The sequence below is a fragment of the Schistocerca serialis genome, chromosome 4, assembly GCF_023864345.2.
Source record: "Schistocerca serialis cubense isolate TAMUIC-IGC-003099 chromosome 4, iqSchSeri2.2, whole genome shotgun sequence".
Classification (NCBI taxonomy): Eukaryota; Metazoa; Arthropoda; class Insecta; order Orthoptera; family Acrididae; genus Schistocerca; species Schistocerca serialis.
In genome coordinates this window covers 672,637,507-672,661,496 of record NC_064641.1, presented here as the reverse complement: position 1 = coordinate 672,661,496, position 23,990 = coordinate 672,637,507, and the positions used below count along the sequence as shown (strand labels likewise).

General features: G+C 41.2%; 1 protein-coding gene across 1 annotated transcript in view; it reads left to right on the top strand.

Annotated features, from left to right (window-relative positions):
* The window catches only part of LOC126473148 (general odorant-binding protein 56a-like), a 37,238-nt gene extending 13,953 nt beyond the window's left edge, over nt 1-23,285 (top strand). The window contains exons 3-7 of the mRNA XM_050100006.1: nt 4,607-4,659; nt 6,184-6,219; nt 6,407-6,521; nt 10,318-10,388; nt 23,100-23,285. Coding sequence (XP_049955963.1) covers nt 4,607-4,659; nt 6,184-6,219; nt 6,407-6,521; nt 10,318-10,388; nt 23,100-23,135 — 311 coding nt within the window. The 3' untranslated portion in view covers nt 23,136-23,285. The remainder of the gene's footprint in view (nt 1-4,606; nt 4,660-6,183; nt 6,220-6,406; nt 6,522-10,317; nt 10,389-23,099) is intronic.
* The last annotated feature ends 705 nt before the right edge of the window (nt 23,286-23,990 follow it).

Below are 23,990 nucleotides of genomic sequence, written 5' to 3'. Positions count from 1 at the left end.
CCTTTTGTTCCTTGCAATACCCATGTTACCTGGTACCCAGCAGAAAGATACCCTCTTTCCAAGCCGTTGTAGTTGGAGGAGGGCATCCTGGGTATTCTGGACTACTTTGTCTGCTCGGAAAAAACGTTGCATAGACTGAAGGGCACTGAGCACTCAGAGCTCTGTTTGGGCCCATCCGTAAAGACAGCTACATAGTTGTGTTGCTCGGACAAAATGCCAGAAAATAACGCATTAAAAACAGAAGCAGGAGTGCGTCTTTCCTGTACTGCACCAACTCTAAAATCACTCTGGGCCTCTACAGTAACCAGGATGGCAGACCCTGGATTTGAGGTTGTATTTGCGCCATACCGGCTGGTTCTAGCACACGCTGCACACGGATCCCGTCATGGTTGAAGAAAAGACATTCCAGAGGCGGACGAGCAACAGTGTGGTATGCGGGCGAAGACGGAGCTGCAAGGAACTTGCATGTCTGGCGCACCATGAGCAGCTGCCGGATGGTGAATGGTGGTTCCCCGGCCTCAGCAAAGAAACTGGGTGTGGGACAGGTCCTGTAAGCACCTGTGGCCAGCCGAATCCCCTCATGGTGGATAGCGTCAATAATCTTCAGATAAGAAGATTTTGCCGATCCGTACACCGCGTGCCTATAATCGAGCCGCGAACGCACGAAAGCCCTATAATACTGGAGCAGACGTGCTCTTTCTGCTCCCCAAGGCCTGTGGCTAAGGCACTTTATGATGTTCAGCGCCTTCAGGGTCCTTGATTTCAGGTCCCTCAAATGTGGCAACCACGACAATTTAGAGTCAAAAATGAGACCCAGAAACCTCGCTGAGTCTCTAAATTGTAGAATGGAATCCCTCATCTGCAAGTCAGGTGGATTTAAAATACGACGAGAAAGATTAAAATGAAGACACGCACACTTATCTTCATAAAACTGAAAACTCGTCTCTGCAGCTCACCCCTCTAACTTCGGCAGTATACGTTGCAACTGATGGCTGGCTGTTGCAACGATGGAGTAGAAAAAGAAAACAGCAAAATCGTCCACAAATAAGGAGCACCGTGCAGAAATCCGTACTGTAGACTATGGCAAAGAGGGTAACACTTAAAACACTGCCCGGAGGGACACTATTCTCCTGCCCAAAACGTTCTGACAGCATGTCACTAACTCCGGTCCTAAAAAACCGCTGAGACAGGAAAGATCTTATGAAGATGGGGAGGTGGCCACGAAAGCTCTATTGACGCAGTTTTACGAGAATACTGTGTCTCCAAGAAGTATCGTATGCCTTACTGATATCTAATAATATGCCGATACAATGACGTATCGGCCTGCTGAATAGACGCCTCTATCAGGGTCAGGTTGTCGGCACTGGACCGAAATCTCCGGAATACACACTAAGAGCGACTAAGGAGCTGTTGGTCTCTAACAACCACACCAGACGACGGTTAACCGTTCGCTCCAGGGACTTTTCGATACAGCTCTTTAGACGATATTCCAGTAACTACTGGAACGCGTTAGTCCTTTTCTGATTTGAGGAGAAGTATCAGAATTGCCTCCCTCTTCGAGATGGGGAAGTTACCAGTTGCCATATAAGATTAAAAGATTCGAGGAGGATTTCCTTCGACGCTGGTGGCAAATGTCGAAGCATGCAGTACCCGATTTGGTCGTGACCGGATGCAGTGTCACGTGCCTCAGACAGTGCCGTTTCCAGCTTCCACATGGAGAAACAGGAGTTATAGGATTCAGAACTATTCCATAGAAAGTCTGGCTTGCTCCTCTCTATAGTGGCATGGTAGGAGCTAAACGTCGGATCTTAGCAGGAATAGGCAGCAGTTTTTTCAAAATTCTCTGCTAGTGTCTGAGCGATATCTCTGGGCGTCGTTTGGAGACACACCCTGTTTCTGTAAACAACTGTGTTTACCGTAAATCCTCCTGATGTCTTCCCAAACTTTTGCAAAACATGTTGACCGGATGATATTCCAGGCACTCGTACACTCAACGGTGGGTCTGGAGAGCACAAAAGACGTAAAAACATTTCCGGTAAAATCGAGACACGAGGAACAATTTGTCACCAAAAGAACGCGCTGAAGAGCGTGATTCGGCCATTTTTTCTGTTCAATGGCTGCTTGTTCAGACGGACGTTTGCACGACTCGCCTAAAAACCTACGGTCTCGACCACTACTGCTCTAACTCGTTTGTCATCTGGTTAGACATAAGTAGTGATGATTGAACAGAGACACATATGGCTTTCCTGCTAATCTCCTTTGCGCAAACCTTTCTTGTAAAGCTTGCTGACTGAAACTGTTGTGCCGGACGGGGTGACCGAGCGGTTCTAGGCGCTACAGTCTGGAACCGCGCGACCGCAACGGTCGCAGGTTCGAATCCTGCCTCGGGCATGGGTGTGTGTGATGTCCTTAGGTTAGTTCGGTTTAAGTAGTTCTAAGTTCTAGGGGACTGATGACCTCAGAAGTTAAGTCCCATAGTGCTCAGAGCCATTTGAACTATTTGAAGCTGTTGTCCCAACTAATGTACACTTGTGTCCAAACTTAAAGCTTAATCACGAAAACACGAAAACAAAAAGAGAAAATACAAGCAATCATCCAACATCACCGCAAGTATTTACGTACGAGCCATACTTGTTAGCTCTGTATAGGAAAGGAATACTCCGTGCTGTCAAAAGCGGAGTAACCGAGAGGTAAACACAAACAATGCATGAGACCAATCATGTCTCAGTCTTGTTTGGCATAATGAGTAGAGTGTAGTCTCGTGGTGACGTTGACAACATAATACCACAAAGAGGCGGCCGCTGTGGCCGAGCGGTTCTAGGCGCTTAAGTCCGGAACAGCGCTGCTACTACGGTCGCAGATTCTAATCCTGCCTCGGGCATGGATGTATGTAATGTCCTTAGGCTCGTTAGGTTTAAGTAGTTCTACGTTTATGGGACTGATGACCTCAGATGTTAAGTCCCATAGTGCTTCGAGCCATTTGAACCATTTCGAACCACAAAGACGCCACGTGAATCCTGTTTTACAGGGTTTTACCTGAAAAGGCGCTTTTAGTGAAGCTGTATTATCGGAATGGGGAATGTGCTGGTTCAGCGTTACGCTCCTATCGCCATAGGAAGGGGATTCGAACGGGTAAAGGTCCGTTGACAAATGCAGCTGTGGGGAGAATGATTTCGAAGTTCGAAGGCACGGGTTTTTTAGACGATAGACCCCGTAGTGGCCGAACGAGCACAAGGCGTAATGCTGCTGAGACAGTTCAGGAAGAAATGGAGACTGTAGCAGGTTCGTCTATGCAGGGGGAAGTCAGCGCTCGTGCAGTCGCACGTCGCACCGGCATTCCATACGCTACTGTTTGGTTGGCACTGAGGCGTACCCTCCGATGCTATCCCTACAAAATCCATCGGCATCATGAACTGTTACCTGGCGATTTAGTGAAGCGGAGGGCATTTGCGGTGTGGGCGTTTCAAAAGATGGCGGAAGATGACGATTGGTTGAGTAACGTGTTGTGGACCGACGAAACTCATTTCACGCTCCGAGGGTCTGTCAACGCCCGCAACTGCAGAATTTGGGCTACCGAAAATCCTAGAACTGTCGTGGAAACGCCATTGCACGACGAGAAAGTCACGGTATGGGTTGGATTTACCACATCTACCGTTATCGGGCCTTTTTTCTTCGAGGAAATGCGTGATTCTGGTTTTGTAACTGCTACCGTGACGGGTCAGAGGTACGCCGATATGTTACAGAATCGCATCATCCCCAGCCTGGCTGATAAACACCTGCTGGAACGTACGATGTTTATGCACGATGGCGCTCCACCCCATATTGCTAGACGCATGAAAGATCTCTTGCCCGCGTCGTTTGGTGATGATCATGTGCTCAGCCGCCACTTTCGTCATGCTTGGCCTCCCAGGTCCTCAGACCTCAGTCCGTGCGATTATTGGCTTTGGGGTTACCTGAAGTCGCAAGTGTATCGTGATCGACCGACATGTCTAGGGATGCTGAAAGACAACATCCGACGCCAATGCCTCACCGTAACTCCGGACACGCTTTACAGTGCTGTTCACAACATTATTCCTCGACTACAGCTATTGTTGAGGAATGATGGTGGACATATTGAGCATTTCCTGTAAAGAACTTCATCTTTGCTTTGTCTTACTTTGTTCTGCTAATTATTGTTATTCTGACCAGATGAAGCGCCATCTGTCGGACATTTTTTGAACTTTTATATTGTTTTTGTTCTAATAAACCTCCATGTCATTCCAAGAATGTGTGTCAATTTTTACCTATCTACATTATTCCGTGGTTTATTAAGTTTTCAAATTTATACTGACTTTTTGATCACCCGCTACTTTACGTTGCCTTACTGATGACAGTAGTTTGCTGAACACATTATTGGAACAGTATTGTCAATCATATCACCTATCTGAAGGAATTGCAATTGATCAGTCCATCAAACTGCGGACATACGTCTTGCTTTACATTTTTTTTCTTTAGTTCTCCTTACGGAGAAAGTACTTGGGAATAAACTATATTTCTATGAAATATTTAGCTCTTATTGTTAGTGAATCGAAAAGCTTAAAATTATAAATTATTCCCTTTTTTTCAGATGAGCTGAAAGGTATCATGATGATGAAGGTTCCAGAGAGCGACAATGGGAAGGTGAGTTTCTTTCAGCTAAATTTCCGGTATCTGGTTGCAGCAGGACTTGAAAAAAAACGTTCACCCTCATTCCTAACGATTCACAGATCTCTGTTTCTCATAAAAAATGTGATTTGCGAAAACTGTAAGGAAATCCGCCACAACTTACAGTAAAGTTTAACTTCCGGTCGATGATGCGTGTTCGGAGTGTGTCAGACCTTGTCCCTTTTCGAGTGATCCATTTACGAATATACCTTAAGAGACTTACAAAACCTTAAGATATTTAGGAAACCATGGAAAACCTAAGTCTATAGGGCCCGATTGGAACTTGTACCATGGTCATCCCGAAAGCGAGGTCAGTGTCTTAAGCACCGCTGCACCTAGCCTAGTACTGCAAAATCAACGCTTTCTAAAGTGACAGATATTTAGTCCTAAATACGAGGGGGGTGGGGGTGGAGGCAGGTCAGATAAAACGTGAACATCGATATAGCCTACTTTGTGAGAGACACTGGGATGATAATAATTGGTATACGTGGCTTGAGGCCAAATAACTTGTCGCGATTATCAGCTGGGTACAAAATGGAATAAAGAAGTGAATTTTGTCACGGAAACATAATTGCAAGACGTAACTTCTCTGGAAGAATTCTGGGACTACGTAGTTCCCCAAAAAGAAAGAAAACTTTTAGAGAAACTTTAGTGATTGAATCATCCGTGTCACCTAAAAGTAACTGGGAATGGGTAAGTAAATAACTATTGCACGGTTCGCTTCGACGTGTTCGTTCGGCATGACAGTTCCACTGGGAACTGAGTTTGAACAAAGCCATCGTCTTCCTCATGACTTCCGCTCCTTTTAAAACCCAAGAGTCCGCTTTCGCTGAATATTCCAGGTACATACTATTATCGTCTCTGTGACAAACACAATGATAAAACTGTAGCGATTTGTGCACTTGCAGAAAGGTGTAGGACGTTGTTTCCCGCGTAGCGTACGTAAATGAAATAATAGGGTGATAAATACTGATGCTACTAAGAATACGTTGCTTTAGCAGTACTGGTTTTGAGCGTTACAAATATAGTTGCAAGTATTTTTTCAAATAGTTTCAAACAGCGTATGGCAACATCTCATGCAAGACCTGGTTAACCAAAAGGATTTTCTGATGTCACTGTGGTACAGATTTCAAAAATGTTAGCTCTGCAAGTAAATATTTTATAACTACTGCGATATCTCTTCATATTCCTGTAAATATCACGAGATGAGAAGAACGTGTGTGATTGCCGTGTGAATATCAAATATGTAACATGACATGGAAGTACCGTTCACAAATTGTACTAGTATACGAACTCATGAGCGATTGTACATAGATAATCACCAGTGACGGGAAAAACGTGCTATTGTATTTCAGCCAACTACCAGAATACTGCCAGGAAACTTTCCCTTGTTCTTGGGGCTTCTACATTACAGTATTACGCATGGCCTTGATAAATTGCAACCTAAGGCAGTGTGAAACGCAACAAACGATAATTTGTTCGTTTTTTCTGTCTTTCCAGTGCTTCATGGGGTGCGTTCTACAGGAAGTTGGAGTGGTAAGTACTCCGAACACAATGGTCTGTGATATCACTATGTTATTCTTAAGAACTTTAAACTATCGTGAGCGATTTTCAACCACGTGCACATTAATTTTCACGAATTCTTTATGGAAGAAGCTTAGAATATTTACTTAGAAAGTTAAAAAAAAAAGACAGCATAACAGATTTGTGATTTCATTTGTAGGTTAAGGATGGCAAGTTCGACAAGGAGGAGGCAAAGAAACATGCCGCGGCCAAGATGTCCGACAAAGACGAGCTGGAGAAGCACATGCAGCTCATTGACAAATGCAGCCAAGAAGGTAAGACAGCAGAACGTAACAAACCACTCAGCAGTGTCAGGGTTAAATCTTACTGCCGCAGATATTATACAGGTTGTTTCATAGTCCTTGCCTCAAACGCCTTGGGGAACAACTTTTGTTAGAGACAAGATGTCCGCTGATGCTTGCCACTGACACTAGGTGTAATTCAGCATTAGCCGGTCCTGGGACGATGAGGTTTCACGGAACTAGCAGGGTCTACTAAACAGCTGTGCAGCATCTTCATAGTAGCTATCGGAGTAAGGTGACAGAATGATTCTCAGCAAGAAAACCTTAAGAATGGGTGTCTTTATGCACAGAACGATATTTTAGAAGCGAATCAGGTACTCGGCCTACCCCCTTTGACACGAGCGTATGACTGGATGTAGGTAACACACATTTCATACATCTGTCCCAGAGAGCCTACGCCCTGGTGCTTCTCAAGGGCATAACAAATAACAAAAGTCGCTTAGCGTTGTGGGAAGCATCACCGAACATTCTGTCTCCAACAAAAATTGTTCCTCATGACCCCTACATGTCTGATGTAAAGGCTTCGAAATACACTACATATCGTTGGACGTGTAAACACCAGGGCCAACGATTAATTCAACACTCACAGATCACGGTATAATTGAAGTACACATGCTTACATCTGTTCTAAAGTTCAAGATGCAGCAAGGTAAAATCAAATGATTTGTTAAATTGAGGTGACATGTATTCCTTTCACATCCGTTTTATCTTCACACTAAGCTCTATTAAGAAACCTGTTGTCCTCCCCATTTTTCTGAGGCAGATTCATCAGAAAATATCGCTCTTGAGCGAGACATGGCATTTGGAAAGCGTACCAAATATGCACTGCACATTGCAACTCGATTTTCCATGTCGTTATGCCGGCCACTGTGGCAGAGTGGTTCTAGGCGCTTCAGTCCGGAACCGCGCGACCGCTACGGTAGCAGGTTCGAATCCTGCCTCGGGCATGGATGTGTGTGATGTCGTTAGGTTAGTTAGGTTTAAGTAGTTCTAAGTTCTAGGGGACTAATGACCTCAGATGTTAAGTTCCATAGTGCTCAGAGCCTTTTGAACCATCCATGTCGTTATCAGATAATTCACTTACAAACATCGAACTAAATCCTGTCATTTTAAATCTTTTGTTTAATGTGGTCATACATTGTCGACCTACTCTTTTGCGAGGGCATTTCGTTGGATACGCTTGAACTGGTCGAGTGACAAGTCAGTTCACTTTCTTTATCGCGTTTTTTTTTGCGTACACTACAGTGACTTCCTTTGTAAGAAAAGCACATTTCCATCAAGCCCGTTTCCTATGAGACGTGGGACCTGCCAAAGCGTCCTCAAAAGGTTCTCATTGTCTCTGACATTGTTTACCCCGCCTGTGTACGTTCGTGCCCCAGCGTTCATGCCAGTAAGCGCTCCTCAACGGTGCAACTATGTCCGCCCACGTTAGCTATGGCATCAAAATTGTAACACTGCAATACTGTATTTAAACAATACAATAATGACTCCAATGGTCTCCGCCAACTTCACCTCAGAGAAACCAGTAAAAAAAGTACTTCCCAAATTATACCACATCAAGAGGAGTACACGGATTTCCCAAACATACTGATAAAGAAGTCACGAAGCCAACACGATCTATGTCTTCAAACACGTGAATGACGACCTAGACCAAAAGACTTGCTTTTATCGAAATGATATGGATCAAGACAATTTACAGGATATGTTTATATTTATTAAAAAGGGTACTGGCTATCAGTTTATATGTAGAAATTCGGCACTGGAAGAGAAGGAGATGTCCAGGAGAAATGATTTTAAGTTAGATTTAAAAGTTGCTTTCCTACCTGTGAGATGTTTTAGGTTATTGGGAAAATGATCACAAACTTTTGTTGCTGCATATTGAACTTTCATAGCCCCTGACGTCTTGAATAATGGGTACTGAAGGTCATTTTTCCCTTTGGAGTTGTAGGTGTGGAATCACAGTTCTTCTCAGATTTTTGTGATGGATTGTGAAGAGTTTCGTTAAGGAATATATATTTGTAACTAAAAAATAACTCCGTCCGAAAGGGCCGCCGCAGTTAAAATGCCTAGCTCGTTGAAGAGGTACTTACAAGACCTCTGTGGGTGAATACCATGTGTTATTCTTACTGCTCACTTTTGGGCAATCAATAATTTCTTTCTCAGTGATGAGTTACCCTAGAAAATTATTCCATCAGACATTATGTATTGGAAATAAGCATAATATGTCAGGAAGTTGAGTCGTTTGTTTCCAAGATTAGCACTCATACGAAGAGCAAAAGTAGTTGACTTAATTGTTTCAGAAGCTCATTAATATATTTTTTCCAATCCAAGGAGCATTCTACCCTATTTATTGACTCCTGCTTATGTGCTACCTCAATTCTTGGTAAGAGTTTACTTGTTATAGAGAATTGTATTTTTTTCTTTCAAAATTCATGGACAGTCCGTTTTCTGAGACCCATTCTGTAGTTCTTTGGAAAATAACATTTCCCATCTACTTTGCTGATTTCTCTCTACCGTCTGGCAAAAGTACTAGTACTGCCTGTTCATTGATGAGTGGAAGGTCATTCACTTATACTAGGAATCGGAGTGCATAAAAATTTGAAACCTGTGGGGCTCCCTTCGTGATATCTCCCTAGTCACTAAAATTTTTTACCCATCCGAATTTATTTGAATTATTCATTGCAGTCTTTTATATTCTATTTGATTAGTATGACTCAAACAGCTGTGCGTAAAGCCATCAGTTCCATAAAAGTAAACCCTAATAAGAGAGTAACATGATCTACACAATCAAATGCCTTTGAAAGACTGCAAAACATACCAGCTGGCCATGTTTTATTATTTAAGGCCTGTACTATTTGATGACTGAATGCGTAAATAGCATTCCCAGTCGAGCAACCCTCCTGCAATCCAAACTATGATATGCTAAGTAAATCGTTTCCACTCAGCTGTGAGTCTACTTTGAGTACATTAATTTTTCGAATATTTTGGAAATAGATTTTAGTAAGGAAACTGGACGATAATTGTGTAAGACTGTCTTGTCGCCTTTCTTATAAAGAGATTTAACAATTGCATATTTTAACCTGTCCTTGGTTACTCATCCTGTTAATGCATTCATTCCTTTTTTTCTGTTTTCATGCATTTTTTATTTACAAATGCTCCGTCAACCTAATGCTATACCTACTACAACCTACCGAGCGAGGTGGCGCAGTGGTTAGCACACTGGACTCGCATTCGGGAGGACGACGGTTCAATCCCGCGCCCGGCCATCCTGATTTAGGTTTTCCGTGATTTCCCTAAATCACTCCAGGCAAATGCAGGGATGGTTCCTTTGAAAGGGCACGGTCGACTTCCTTCCCCATCCTTCCCTAATCCGATGAGACCGATGACCTCGCTGTTTGGTCTCTTCCCCCAAACAACCCAACCCAACCCAACTACAACCTATTGTAGGTCCGGCAAAATTTGTTTCTGCTGCCTTAATTCTATTCTCTAGTTGCCGATGTGGCACTTGACTCAGTTCCAAACAATACAGTAGGAACAACTGTGTTCGTACAAAATAATTATCATGTCCCATTCCGTGTTTTGTTTTCAGTCAAATATTGACTGTTCCACAGATGTCTGAGAAAGTTGCTAGTTTCATCTCTAAACTTCTATCATTTTCACATGTGATGTCATATGCTCGTGTAGAAGGTTATCGACAGCTTCTTACGGTGACTTGACATTACGGGTTTTTGATGCAACAATTCACTACCTGCTCTGAATCTTGTTGCAGTCGATGGCGAGACTGACTCCTGCGGGATCGGCCCGAAGCTGATGGAGTGTATCAAGCAGTTTGCACCAGAGGTAAGGACCATTTGGGTAATACTGGACATGTTGCCTATTTATCGTACTATTTTCAGCTTCGTTTGGATGCAATTTCTTGCCACCTGTTTCAAAGGATGTTCCCTAAGAATATTAACAGAAGACAAAATGTGTACCATAATCTTGTTTATTATAGTCACACTGCAAACTATGTATGCACGGCACAGCTTCGACCCGTTTCACCTCAAGAATCATTTTCAGACAACCCTAAAAAAATGCTAGAAGCCTAAATTACGATCCAAACAAATATGAATGCATCATTTATAAGACATGAAAGTAAAAGACTATACCAAGTGACATATATCAGCTCAACAAGTTGCCTCTATTGACACATTTGGCAACATGATCTTCTCAGAACAACACACCATCTGAATGAGAGAATTTCTTTCCTATTGATACGAAGTCGTTCCAGCTGATGTGTTCACCACAAATATTAACGGAGCCTGCAATTAAGTCCTCATGGTCTCTTGTCATAGCTATACTCCTTACAGAGATGTAAATATGAACTTTCCTCATACTATAGCAGTTTCTGCTGCTTTGTACCGTAGATCTCTAAAAGAGGCGAATTAGAAGAATTCAGCTGCATTTAAGTATTTGAAATCCGATTAATTGTTTCGGGGAAAGCACTGTATTTAACGTAACATTTATTTGATTTGAACATCAGAGAGACTGCCGTCTTAAGCGAACGTTCGTGTTTTCAAATGGAAGTGTCGCACCCAGCTATTGGAAAGCTTCAGCTTGATACAGTTAGGGGAGTCTGATCACTTATTCTGAATAGTTGCGAAAACTTTAATTTAAAACTGATACTAATCACACTACATGTGTCTCGGCCAAAACAGCAACTGTAAAGAACATGACGTAGTATGAAAGGATAACTCATCCGGTAACTACAGTACCGACCGAGGTGGCGCAGTGGTTTGACACTGGACTCGCATTCGGGAGGACGACGGTTCGATCCCGCGTCCGGCCATCCTGTTTTAGGTCTTCCGTGATTTCCCTAAATCACTCCAGGCAAATGCCGGGATGGTTCCTCTGAAAGGGCACGGCCGACTTCCTTCCCCATCCTTCCCTAATCCGATGAGACCGATGACCTCACTGTCTGGTCTCCTTCCCCAAACCAACCAACTACAGTAGCAGTTCTGATCTTGCTTCTGCAGGGCCAAGGAAGAGAGTGAATGTCACAAATTAAATCGATTTACACGAATAAAACTGAAAATTGATGTACAAAGATTGTCAAAAGATGTAAATACTAAATCACAAAAAATGTGATTTTTTTGAAACTTTTTATCAAATTTCTGAGAACGAAATGCGATTAGAATGAACTACGACACTAGCAGCGGAAATTACTGTAGTTCAATTTTGGAAAAAGAAGTTGACTCTGATATGTCTGTAATTTATATAGCTATGACGAAAGACTGTAAGTGATTTAGTGACGAATATCTTACAGTTAATTTGGGTGACAACAGAAATACGATACTTTAAACAGCTCCGGAAGTATGAGGTGAACAACGGCGCTGAATCACCCTGTAACTCCCACCACATGCAGCCTCCAAGTGGCTGTAACTGCCAACACACGTCTACTCGTCATCGCAGTATCGTGAATGTGTGCTGACGAAAATCACTAACTGTAAGCCGTAGCGTCCCATGTTATTCGGAAAAGAGTGATCATATATTTTTATAAATATTTCGTACATAAATTATGTTACATTCTTCTTTTTCAGCTAACACACTATCAGATTTCTTCATCATTTCGTACATTTCTGTTTCTTTCAAAGCGGGAATCAGCCTACCATTGTCTACCATAGAGGGATTGTCATTAGTGCTGTTATGTTTATAGCTCGGTAAGTTTCTTCTTAAATCGTATGATAAATTTTGTCCTTGACTGCTCAAGCTGACCTGTGGTTTAGCTGATACACATCATAGTATAATATCTCTATAACTCATTGTAAGCGATCTGTAAATAATTCTTTAGATAACAAATCACAATTATTTTGTTTCTCAGAACTGTTTGAAATGGTGTATAGAAGTCGAAACAAGTCGTAGCCATGTATGAGAGTGACTAATAAACAGACTTTGATGTATTTACACTCGCTCTCACTTTTGGCCAACTGTGACGACTACGAACAGAATATGAGAGACAATAAATTTTATATGTTCTCAGTACCACCGCTGATTATAGTATACTGTTGTTAACAGTGAGAGAGATTCGTTAATTTTCACCTCATCTGCATGATAATGAAAAGGAAGATAAATTTTTCATTTTTTATTTGAAGGAGGGTCAGTCCTAGCAGTGCTCATAAATAGTTGGAGATTCATATCTGAATTTGAAAAACGGGCTGTATCTGAAACTGGCAGTCTAAATAAAGTAATTTAAAACACAGCCTGGTACAATAGCGTGTTTCTTCAAATTTATAAATAAAGTAATTTAAAACACAGCCTGGTACAATAGCGTGTTTCTTCAAATTTATTGAGGCTGTGGGGCCCAGTCAGAAGAATCTGAATGCTAAAGTAGCTACATGCCAATTTAACTTGTTTAGTTTCTCTTCATAGCATACCTTTCACAACCGGCAAAAATTTCCGGAATTAAAGATTCCAAAACTATAATGTTTCAGAATATACGTAGGCCTACCCACAGACATTTAATCAACAGTTAAAGCATATCCAACTCCGATGCATTCTTATCACGTTACTAATACGTTCCAAAGTGTTTCGTAATTACTGAATACCGAAGTTTTTAAAAAAATTTAAGCGAAGTCACATTTAATATATTACACTCTGCTGGAATCGTTTTTAAGAGAAAACAGGCGAACAATAACGAAGGTACATGAACTGAAATTTGTTTACTTCACAAAATATTCAGAATAGGAAGAAATAATGTAAAATACACACTCGCTGAACAAAACTCTTACATCATTTTGTGGGCTGTATCGACGTATTTTCGCGGCTACATAAGCTTCCAAAGTCAAGGATGTTTAATTGTAATCAAAATCGTAAAGGCTTATTTACTAGGTGGCAGTGATCTAATAAGGAGAAAACAAACACAGAACATAATTCAACAGTCAGTAGAGAATCCACAATCACGATGTTTTCATCATTAATATCCCAAGGATTTACGTAAAATGTTTGGATTTCAGTCATGTTTTCTTAATATTTAATCTTTGATTACATCCACAAAATATGTCAAACACTTCAGAACATGAGAGAATACGCCAGAAATTATAATGTAACGGTCACTGAAATTGTATAACATATGGTAGATGGTTGTCTTATGCAACCAAGAGCAAATATGGTGAAAGTATGTTAGGAGAACATGAAGGAAAAAAGTATATAAAATGTTCAAAAGTTAGTGAAAAGCAAATGAAATTTTTTTATACATTATTCAACAAACAATAAAGGTCAAAGCAAACAGAGTAGCAAATATCCTCTAAGACATGGATACCGTTTTTTCACTTCTTGTCTCTCTTTTCTATTATTTTGTTTTGTTATTATTATTATTATTACTTGCGTAACAACGCATATACGAAAAGAGCCGCGAAATACCTTTCAGTAATGCTGTGCCATGAATTTCTTTATAAACATTAATTTTCAACAAACCAGAATATATCGTCTTGTTATTGTTCTGTATCTGGCTTTCTATTAAAGGAACATTTTTACGTTACTGTAACTCACTATAAAATTCAACATATCTTCCCTACTTTATAGTTATTGAAAATGAAAATTACTTTGTTACGAATACTGATGTTACAGTTCGCAATGATTGCTCAACATCAAAATTTTGCGGTGGATTTTTGTTAACAGTAAAACACCAATAATTACCACGACTAGCACAAGAACATGAAACTATTATCAGAGAAAAAGACGTTTTTTCTATAAGGTTTGCCAGACCAGAACTAAGCACAGCAAGATTCCTATTATGTTACGAAGGTAAATTATCTTTTTTGTACTGTTAGTAATATATTATCAGCAGCCCGCGTCAACCTGCAAAACACATCATAAAATCTGCTGCTCTGCTCTGCATGTCCGAAAGCTGAAAGAAATAATTTTATTTCGCTATTACCTCCCCGCTTCCTTGCGGTGTGATAGATTTCATTTAATGCAGTTTGAATGCGCCGCGGCAGAGGCTCGTTCGTTCGTAGCGCAGCTCTGCACAACGGATAGTATTTAAATAACTGAAAATGTCTTAAAGGGATGGGATAATATGCCGAGCAAGCTAGTACAAATAATAATGCAAGGTTTCATTAAATAACTCTATTCAAAACATTTAAATATGTTAATTATTACACACCTTTAAAATGAGTACGTAATGGCGTACATCTCTCAATCTTGACAAAAGAAGGCTACGCTAGCGTACAATACAACGTCACAGGCTATCCTACTCCCGTAACTCCAAGAAGAAGAAGCCAGAGAAATTAATGTTCGTGCTGTATTATTTATACTAGTCACACATTCTCATCTTTGTTTGATATTTATCGTCGGTGGCGGTTTCAGTACTCGCCGACACAGATATTATCTAAAATAAGCCGGCCGCGGTGGTCTAGCGGTTCTGGCGCTGCAGTCCGGAACCGCGGGACTGCTACGGTCGCAGGTTCGAATCCTGCCTCGGGCATGGGTGTGTGTGATGTCCTTAGGTTAGTTAGGTTTAAGTAGTTCTAAGTTCTAGGGGACTTATGACCTAAGATGTTGAGTCCCATAGTGCTCAGAGCCATTTGAACCATTTTTTTGATCTAAAATAAATCATTAAAAAAAGTACATAATTCCATACAATAACAAAACATGATACACAATGTTTTCTCATTACTACATAATATGTCTTTTGCTAATAGACGTTACAATGCCCCCTGGCAGCAATTGACTAACGTTAAGAATGTTCGGCAATATGCTGCCACTAACGTCCGTTTTGTCATTGTCTATCACCTTATTTGGAATATTCACTGTTCACTTCCTTGCTCTTTTGCACTATAGTTTTAATTACACTCTTTATGGTTTTCTCACACTTTGCGAGGTGACCGTAAACCTAGTCCCAGGGTCATTACAGTTTCCTGGCTCTCCCATTCGGGCTACGTGTGGTCAGAAAACCTGGGAAAACTGCGCCGGAGCCATGGTCATCTCGCCTGGTTTGTCTTAAAACACAGTTTGGTTGTTCATCAAAAAAGGTTGGACTTTATCCAATGTTTATAGATAACAAAGGTTATTTATGACAAAATGTTAAACTCTTAGTCTCCTTGTTAAAAATGTACCTTCTACACTCTTTCACATTTGTGTTCTGTGTCACACTGAAAGTCAATCATTAAACAGTTTTACAGTAGTGTAAAACTACTTACTAACGACAAATGTTCTATCATGGTATGGCATTCGTGTCAGTTTGCTTCACTAATGTGACGAAAACATATAACATATATCACTGAACCAATGAATATTTTGAGTTTATACACAGTAACTAAAGAAAAAAAATGTTTGTCACGTAATTTCGTGTCCAATAAATCATTTTCATATTACTACATTAACAACGTAGTTGGTAATGTTCGGTTGAATGTCAACAATGTATGAAGCGGGCGGCGCGAAGCAATTGTTGTTTAGCGTCGTCTGGAACGCGGCGTGCCAACGACCGCTGGGGTCGACGACCTGCTCGCAGTAACAGCGACGGCGTGCTGAGGTGGCGCCCGAGCAGTCGCGAACCGCGCCGAACCATTCACCAATGTCGGCGTGTTGCAGTGGTTTCCCGCAAGCGGCTGGCTGGCGGCACGGCACCCATCTCTGCTTCTCCGCATGGCTCCCCGTCGTAATGCATGAAACAAATATTCCACAACGTTGTACTGTCTTTAAGGATACAGATTATTAGCTGTGGGAGAAAATGCAACTTGGTTAAAAGCGTTTATTGTTCAGTAAGCCGTCGCTTCGCTGGTATGCACAGGATGTTTTGGCGTGATAACAGGTTTCTTGTGACACTAGTATTCAGGGTTCGTCACACACACGTTGTACTACACACTTTCACTTATTCTCACGGTCGATACGCTGCCAGAGCGTCTCTCAACACGCGAAAATGTTTCGGTTCACACACACTAAATGGTTCCGTCGAGCGATGTTCGTTTGAATCAACTCAGAACGGATCACTAACTACCGTTTTTACACACAGTGTATTGTTCGTTGAGCACTGCACTATGACAGTTAGTCACTCAACACTTAACTTATACCGACGTATATATTGGTGCAGACACGACAGTCATTTTCTGTCCCTACTACACACAATATTCCGTCCTTTTCTAGATTGTTTATACACACAGTTTATTTTTAATGCATATCAACTGTTCTTAGCATAATCACTCTCATCTACATTGAGTCCATTGTTTTTACCTTGTCATTACACACTTTTAATACTATTACTAAGCATATATGGCTTTTTTGTAATTATTTAAAGGTGTGTGATTTTTGGTACATAGCTTTCTTTTCCTTTTTCAGTGTAGCTTGCCAGATTATCACCCATCTAGCAAACAGATTTTACCATGTGTATGACAGCTTGACTTGGGCATATTGCTCAATAAATACTTCATTTAGTACTAGTATTATTTTTAATAATCTGTCCTACAGAACTACAGTGTAGTTTCCGCATGACTTGATTCGCGTACCGCGTAATTAATATTCAAGGGCGTGTACCAAGTACACAGGCTTCAATTGAAGCATCGATACATACAAAGCGTAGGTTACACGGAACGGGTTTGTTTTTGATCGAATTCTGCTCCAGTGTCGTTCTCAGATCACTACTGGCACATAATTGTTTCATACTACAAAGTCAATTTTTGGCTAGTAGAGACTCTCTCTCAGGGTTCCTTAATTCTAACACAATTACATCTGTTACATTACTATATGAGATTTCATCATTAATTGTACTTATTTACTACAAATGAAAAATGATTCAAGAAATTAATCATTATTTTATCAACAAAAGATTATTCATTGCTTGATGAGCATATAGTATTTAAATGACACTAATTGTCTGTAAACAAAGTCTTCCATTTGCATGCTATTGCTCAGTTTACTGATTCTACTTTCTCAAAATTTTAACTATACACAAATTCTTTCTTAAAGCTAACATACTTATACTCTAAAACACAATTGAAATCTTCTCATAACTACTACTATTTACATCTGACACGTCACTGAATAAATAATTTTACTATCCCACTCTAACCTCTTTCAAATCTCTCTAGCCACTACTTCCCTCCTTGACCAAGGGATGGAGTAAGATGCGCGACAGTATGTTTTGTGGGGCATCACCTCTATGTGATAGTGGTACCCCTATACTATTCCTGGTCGGTCGGTAAATACCATGGTATATTCCGATAGCAGCTGCGTCAACTGTTGCTTTTGTATGTTGCTTAAACCTTCAGATTCCTGTACTTTGGTTTGAAATTCAACAACATTTGTTTCAAAATTTCGATCTTCTATACTCGGATAATAGAGATCTGTCACAGGTGAATAATCATTGAGGTGTAGTACCCAGGGGTTCCTACATTTGATATTAATTCGATTGCAACATGGCACAAGTACATCCTTCGATTTCATCATAGACAATTCAATCCTCCTACCTTTATTAACTATGCTTAGTTTTCCCGAGGAGAGGTCGATCACTGCGTCCCTCTCACGGAGAAAATCTACTCCCAGAATGCAGGCCACCTTTAACCCTTTAACAATGAGGAACGAGCTCACTATGGCTTCGCCCTCCTTATAAATCTCCACCTGCACCTGGTACTTAACTAATTGGCTCTGTGCACTTATAGCTCCAGACACCTTGCAATTATTAACCGGGAAAGTCGGTATGTTACGTCCCTTCCCCAGCGCTTTACACAACTCTGTACTCATTACACTCACCGAAGCACCTGTGTCGATGATTATATTCACTGCAACATCATTGATTTTCGCTTCGATTATGGCTTGCACATTTTCGTTGCTATCTTTCTTACATTCATGCGGTTCGGTCAGTAGATCATTATCCATACTGATACCGTCGTCGTATCGCAGCATATGTATTCCAGGGACATAATTGTCCTTCGTGTTGCTCTCACTCCACCCCTCGGCCAGCGATGGAGAGCATATCGAGGCCGATTCTAGTTTGTTGGATGGCTTGCTTGCGAGGTACTTGGACGGCTATTGTCCGCGACCTCTACTATGTGTACGTTTTGATTTGTAGGCCGCCACGACTGCGCAATAGGCGCGTTTTGCAGTGGTGGTCTGTTGTTATCGTACCGGTCATTACCCTGCCGCTCTGGGCTTGGTCGCTGATTCTGATTCCAATTGCGATTACTGTCGCTGTAATTGCTATGCCACTGACCTCGCGCATTTTTCCAGCGGTTGGTTCTTGGCAGTCCGGAATCGTACCGGTCGTCAAATCGACGCTTTTTATTATGGGACGGTTGACTATACCCGTTCTGACTTCTCCCATTATTACCATTTTGCGAATGCTCTTGCCTCTTGTTACCACCCCCACCATTTCCATGGTTGTGGTTTTGTGCACTATTATTTCTATCATGTTTACACCCTGATCCATTATTCCACGAGTGATCACACGCTGCTTTTGCGTCTTCCTGGATTAAGTCTATTGAATCTAGAACAGACAGGAAATGTTCCATGTCGCTCTCTGGTACGTGTATTAATTTCTCTTTGATATGAATGGGTAAATGTGATTTTAGGAGTCTTATTATGTCTCTTGGTGAGATAGGCTCGTCCCAGTAGCGCGTTTTGTTTATATATTTCTCGAAATACCGTCTCAGATTCCCAAGACGGGGTGAGTACGGTTCGGGATTGTATACTTCTTTTCTTAGCCGCTCTTGTATACAAGGCGACCAGTATTTCGACAAAAACGCCCTTTCAAACTGTTCATACGTCATGCAGCTGTCTGCTACTTCCGTAGCCCACAACGCTGCATCACCCTGAATGTATGACATTACGTATTGAATTTTCTGTGCTTCGTTCCACACACTAGGCAAGATATTTTTAAAGCTTTTTATGAATACTACTGGGAGTACTGACTTCCGTTCAGTAGTAAACGTTTGAAACTGCCTATTTCTTATCAAACTTTCTTCAACTAATATTTTTGGACTATACTGGTTTGCTCCTGGGACATAGGCTGTTTGCTCCGAACTGAAGCTACAGCTCTTCGCATTATCGCCTAAAGATTCACCATTGTTGCGTCGCGTATAAGTTTGTGCGTTGCCAAAAACATTGGCTGTTGGCGACATAGTTTCATGTTCAAGATGTTTGTTACTCTGTGCTAAACCCTTTTCCAAGTCGGATATCCGTTTGTTAATATTCACTTGCCACTGCGGAATATCCTCACTGAGTATTTGTTTGATGGTTTGCACGTCGTTCTGTACCTGACTATTTACTGCGGTACTGAACGATTCGGGATCTCTATCTGCCATGGCTGCTTGTACCTTGGAATTAATATTTTTGTCGATCTCACTCTCCTTCGCTTCTAGCCATGAGTTGAATTCGGTTTCAATTTTAGTCGCTTGTTCGCTCCACTTCTGCTCTATAAGCTGTGTGGAATCTATTTCTAGCTTTTCTAATCGGTTGGCTAAGACACCTATCTCGTCTACCCTGTTAGTGTTTGCTACTTGCAGGTTGTTGACCTGTACAGTCAACTCCTGCACGGCCTTAGGTATCGACTCATAATTCTGTTTCATACAGGCAATCTCTTTTTTCATATTTTCTAACGATTGCGCAAGTTGCTGGTCCCGCTCAGCTTGCTGGCGATCCCGCTCAGCCTGCTGGGCAAGAAACTTTTCCTCTAGCCGGCGATCCCGCTCAGCTTGCTGGGCAAGGAAATTTTCTATTAACTGGCGATCTCGCTCAGTTTGCTGGGCAAGGAAATTTTCTGCTAACTGTCGATCTCGCTCAGCTAGCTGGCGATCTCGCTCGGCTTGCTGTTGCGCAAATTTTGCCTGGTAATCCAGCACGCGCTCTAATATCGCCTGAAGTGAATACCCCCCAGGCAGATTACCACTCTCTGGTTCCTGCTTTTCTGGAGGTGGTGCAATTTCTTTATCTACCTCTCCTTGAGCACTGGTGGGCGGTGGCATCACTTCCTGTGCACCTGCCCACACATTTTCGCATGGTATATCCTCAAAGAGAGTACTTGTACTGCTTAATGCACCCGTTTCTACATTTCCTGCACTAACTAATGGCTGTTCCTCAGTATCCATATTGCTCGGACGTTGACTACGCAATTTAACCATATTCATAAATTACCTACTCGAACACAAGGTCTGACAATTTTTCCTTGCACACAAAATATGTTAATTTATCTACAATACACTGCACACTAAAAATTACTATCTACAACCAACTTTGCCCTGTCATAAACACTAACTTCAAACTACGCACACCACTAGCGATATGAGATCACTTCACTGGAGTTAAGCTTCTACAAACAGGACAACTACACTGTAGTCTTACCTTTAGTTTATCTGATTTCGGGGTTCGGCTGCCCCCGGATTATGTAGTCGTTACAGTTTCTCAGTACTATCAGGATCGTTTCCTCTGACTCGCTTGCAGTGGTGCGTTTTTTCATGAAAGAATGTTTGTACATTCATTAATATATTGCATTAATCATGATACACATACATACATTTATCACTAAATACATACATATATATAACAATAGACACTGAAAGAAAATACATAAAACAATTATTTTCGTGGCCACTGCAAATTCGGGCCCCGCGTTTTTGGGCGACAGTTTCACTTCTTGTCTCTCTTTTCTATTATTTTGTTTTGTTATTATTATTATTATTATTACTTGCGTAACAACGCATATACGAAAAGAGCCGCGAAATACCTTTCAGTAATGCTGTGCCATGAATTTCTTTATAAACATTAATTTTCAACAAACCAGAATATATCGTCTTGTTATTGTTCTGTATCTGGCTTTCTATTAAAGGAACATTTTTACGTTACTGTAACTCACTATAAAATTCAACATATCTTCACTACTTTATAGTTACTGAAAATGAAAATTACTTTGTTACGAATACTTGATGTTACAGTTCGCAATGATTGCTCAACATCAAAATTTTGCGGTGGATTTTTGTTAACAGTAAAACACCAATAATTACCACGACTAGCACAAGAACATGAAACTATTATCAGAGAAAAAGACGTTTTTTCTATAAGGTTTGCCAGACCAGAACTAAGCACAGCAAGATTCCTATTATGTTACGAAGGTAAATTATCTTTTTTGTACTGTTAGTAATATATTATCAGCAGCCCGCGTCAACCTGCAAAACACATCATAAAATCTGCTGCTCTGCTCTGCATGTCCGAAAGCTGAAAGAAATAATTTTATTTCGCTATTACCTCCCCGCTTCCTTGCGGTGTGATAGATTTCATTTAATGCAGTTTGAATGCGCCGCGGCAGCGGCTCGTTCGTTCGTAGCGCAGCTCTGCACCACGGATAATATTTAAATAACTGAAAATGTCTTAAAGGGATGGGATAATATGCCGAGCAAGCTAGTACAAATAATAATGCAAGGTTTCATTAAATAACTCTATTCAAAACATTTAAATATGTTAATTATTACACACCTTTAAAATGAGTACGTAATGGCGTACATCTCTCAATCTTGACAAAAGAAGGCTACGCTAGCGTACAATACAACGTCACAGGCTATCCTACTCCCGTAACTCCAAGAAGAAGAAGCCAGAGAAATTAATGTTCGTGCTGTATTATTTATACTAGTCACACATTCTCATCTTTGTTTGATATTTATCGTCGGTGGCGGTTTCAGTACTCGCCGACACAGATATTATCTAAAATAAATAATAAAAAAAGTACATAATTCCATACAATAACAAAACATGATACACAATGTTTTCTCTTTACTACATAATATGTCTTTTGCTAATAGACGTTACAGTTTTCAGGGGAAAGGGTTCGCATATGCTTGAAGCATCTACAATATGAACATCATGTACTAAAATTCGTTGTTTGGACTTCATAGCAATGGTACCACACTATCCTCCTGGGAATCACGCCTTTGCACAGCCGCTCGTATTTATATGATCCGTTTGTCTAACAGATGAAGTGGCTTCTAGGAACGTAATTGGGACACGTTTATCTTAAGGTGTTGTTATGCTCACTCCAAGTGGAACGTGGAGGATATTTATAGAAGTATAATCCAACACAGTGAAAATTGCGTGATAAAGAGAGATCTGACTTACTTCTTCGTTAGCACTTGGATTCGTAGCCAAGAATATGTTCACGTGTTTCAGATATGAATGACACCTCTTATTAACTATTTTTGTTTAATAGTTTGCTTTCCTCCGAGATTCATTGGAGTGGCCGGAAAGCCCATCTTTAAACAAATACACTCAGATAAACATCACACGACAGATCTTTTGTTGTTATTTTTCGAATATCAGCTCGTGAAAAGTCTACTGAAACGTCACGTCTTCCTTCTTTGTGTCCTCTTTTTCTGTCGATTATTCACACATCTATCGTTTTCTTTCTTTATAATAAAACTAAGCCTTATTTGAGCACACTCTTTGTCAATACTGGAAGGACGTTTCTTCGCATGTCGCTATAGAAGTAAGAGACAGGGCACTTGAGTTGGACCTTCACCTCTTGTACAGACTAACAGTTGAATGCTTTATGTGAAGACCTGCCTTGTACGTGACATTTCTCTGTTGTGTTTGCAGTTTGACATTGCCCTCCCACACGCCCCGTCCAAATAATGGCTGTGCGACGTTGAAGATTCTGAAGTCGACGACCCGGCAACTATCTGCGTCCACACTGAGTGACATCGACGGCACCCAGACAAGAAGAGGTGTTGATATCTGTACTGGTCTGTGCTCACTAAATAAAAAATAACTGTAGATATGAAATACCAAGCAACTGTCGTCCACTTCATAACTACCTTTAAAATGGACTCCTCTTCAGGTAAAATTTCTCTATCATAGTAGTACTGAACTCAAGGTAACCAACTCAGCTATATGGAGAGGTATACAGGTGTAACGGGTATAAGCGAAGAGATTTTATACGTGGTACCTTAATATGCACACACATCCGTATGTCTGTTGTTTCTTCTCTGCACCGAATAGTCTTCCCACAAACACATCACAAACTTTACGACCTGATGTTTTCTGCACGGCCGAACTGCAGCACTACGTGGAATACGCCTGTCAGTATAGACTAACAGTTTGGCGTACACACGTACATACTTGAACACCTGATCTTCTACCCCGGGGAAACAGCATTAATGGCTTGCTCTTGCCACATGTACTTGGAGGCACTAACCAACCTAAATACATACGACTTGTAATAGCTACAGAAGAGCCGGCCGCTGTGGCCGGTCCAGACTGTATACTAATGAGGTTCATTTCAGAGTATTCTGATGCAATGCTCCATACACAACAATCAATACAACCGCTCGCTCGACGAAAGATCAGTACCCTGAGACTGGAAAGATCCACAGGTGCCGGCCGGAGTGGCCGAGCGGTTCTAGGCGCTTCAGTCTGGAACCGCGCGACCGCTACGGTCGCAGGTTCAAATCCTGCCTCGGGCATGGATGTGTGTGTGTGTTAGGTTTA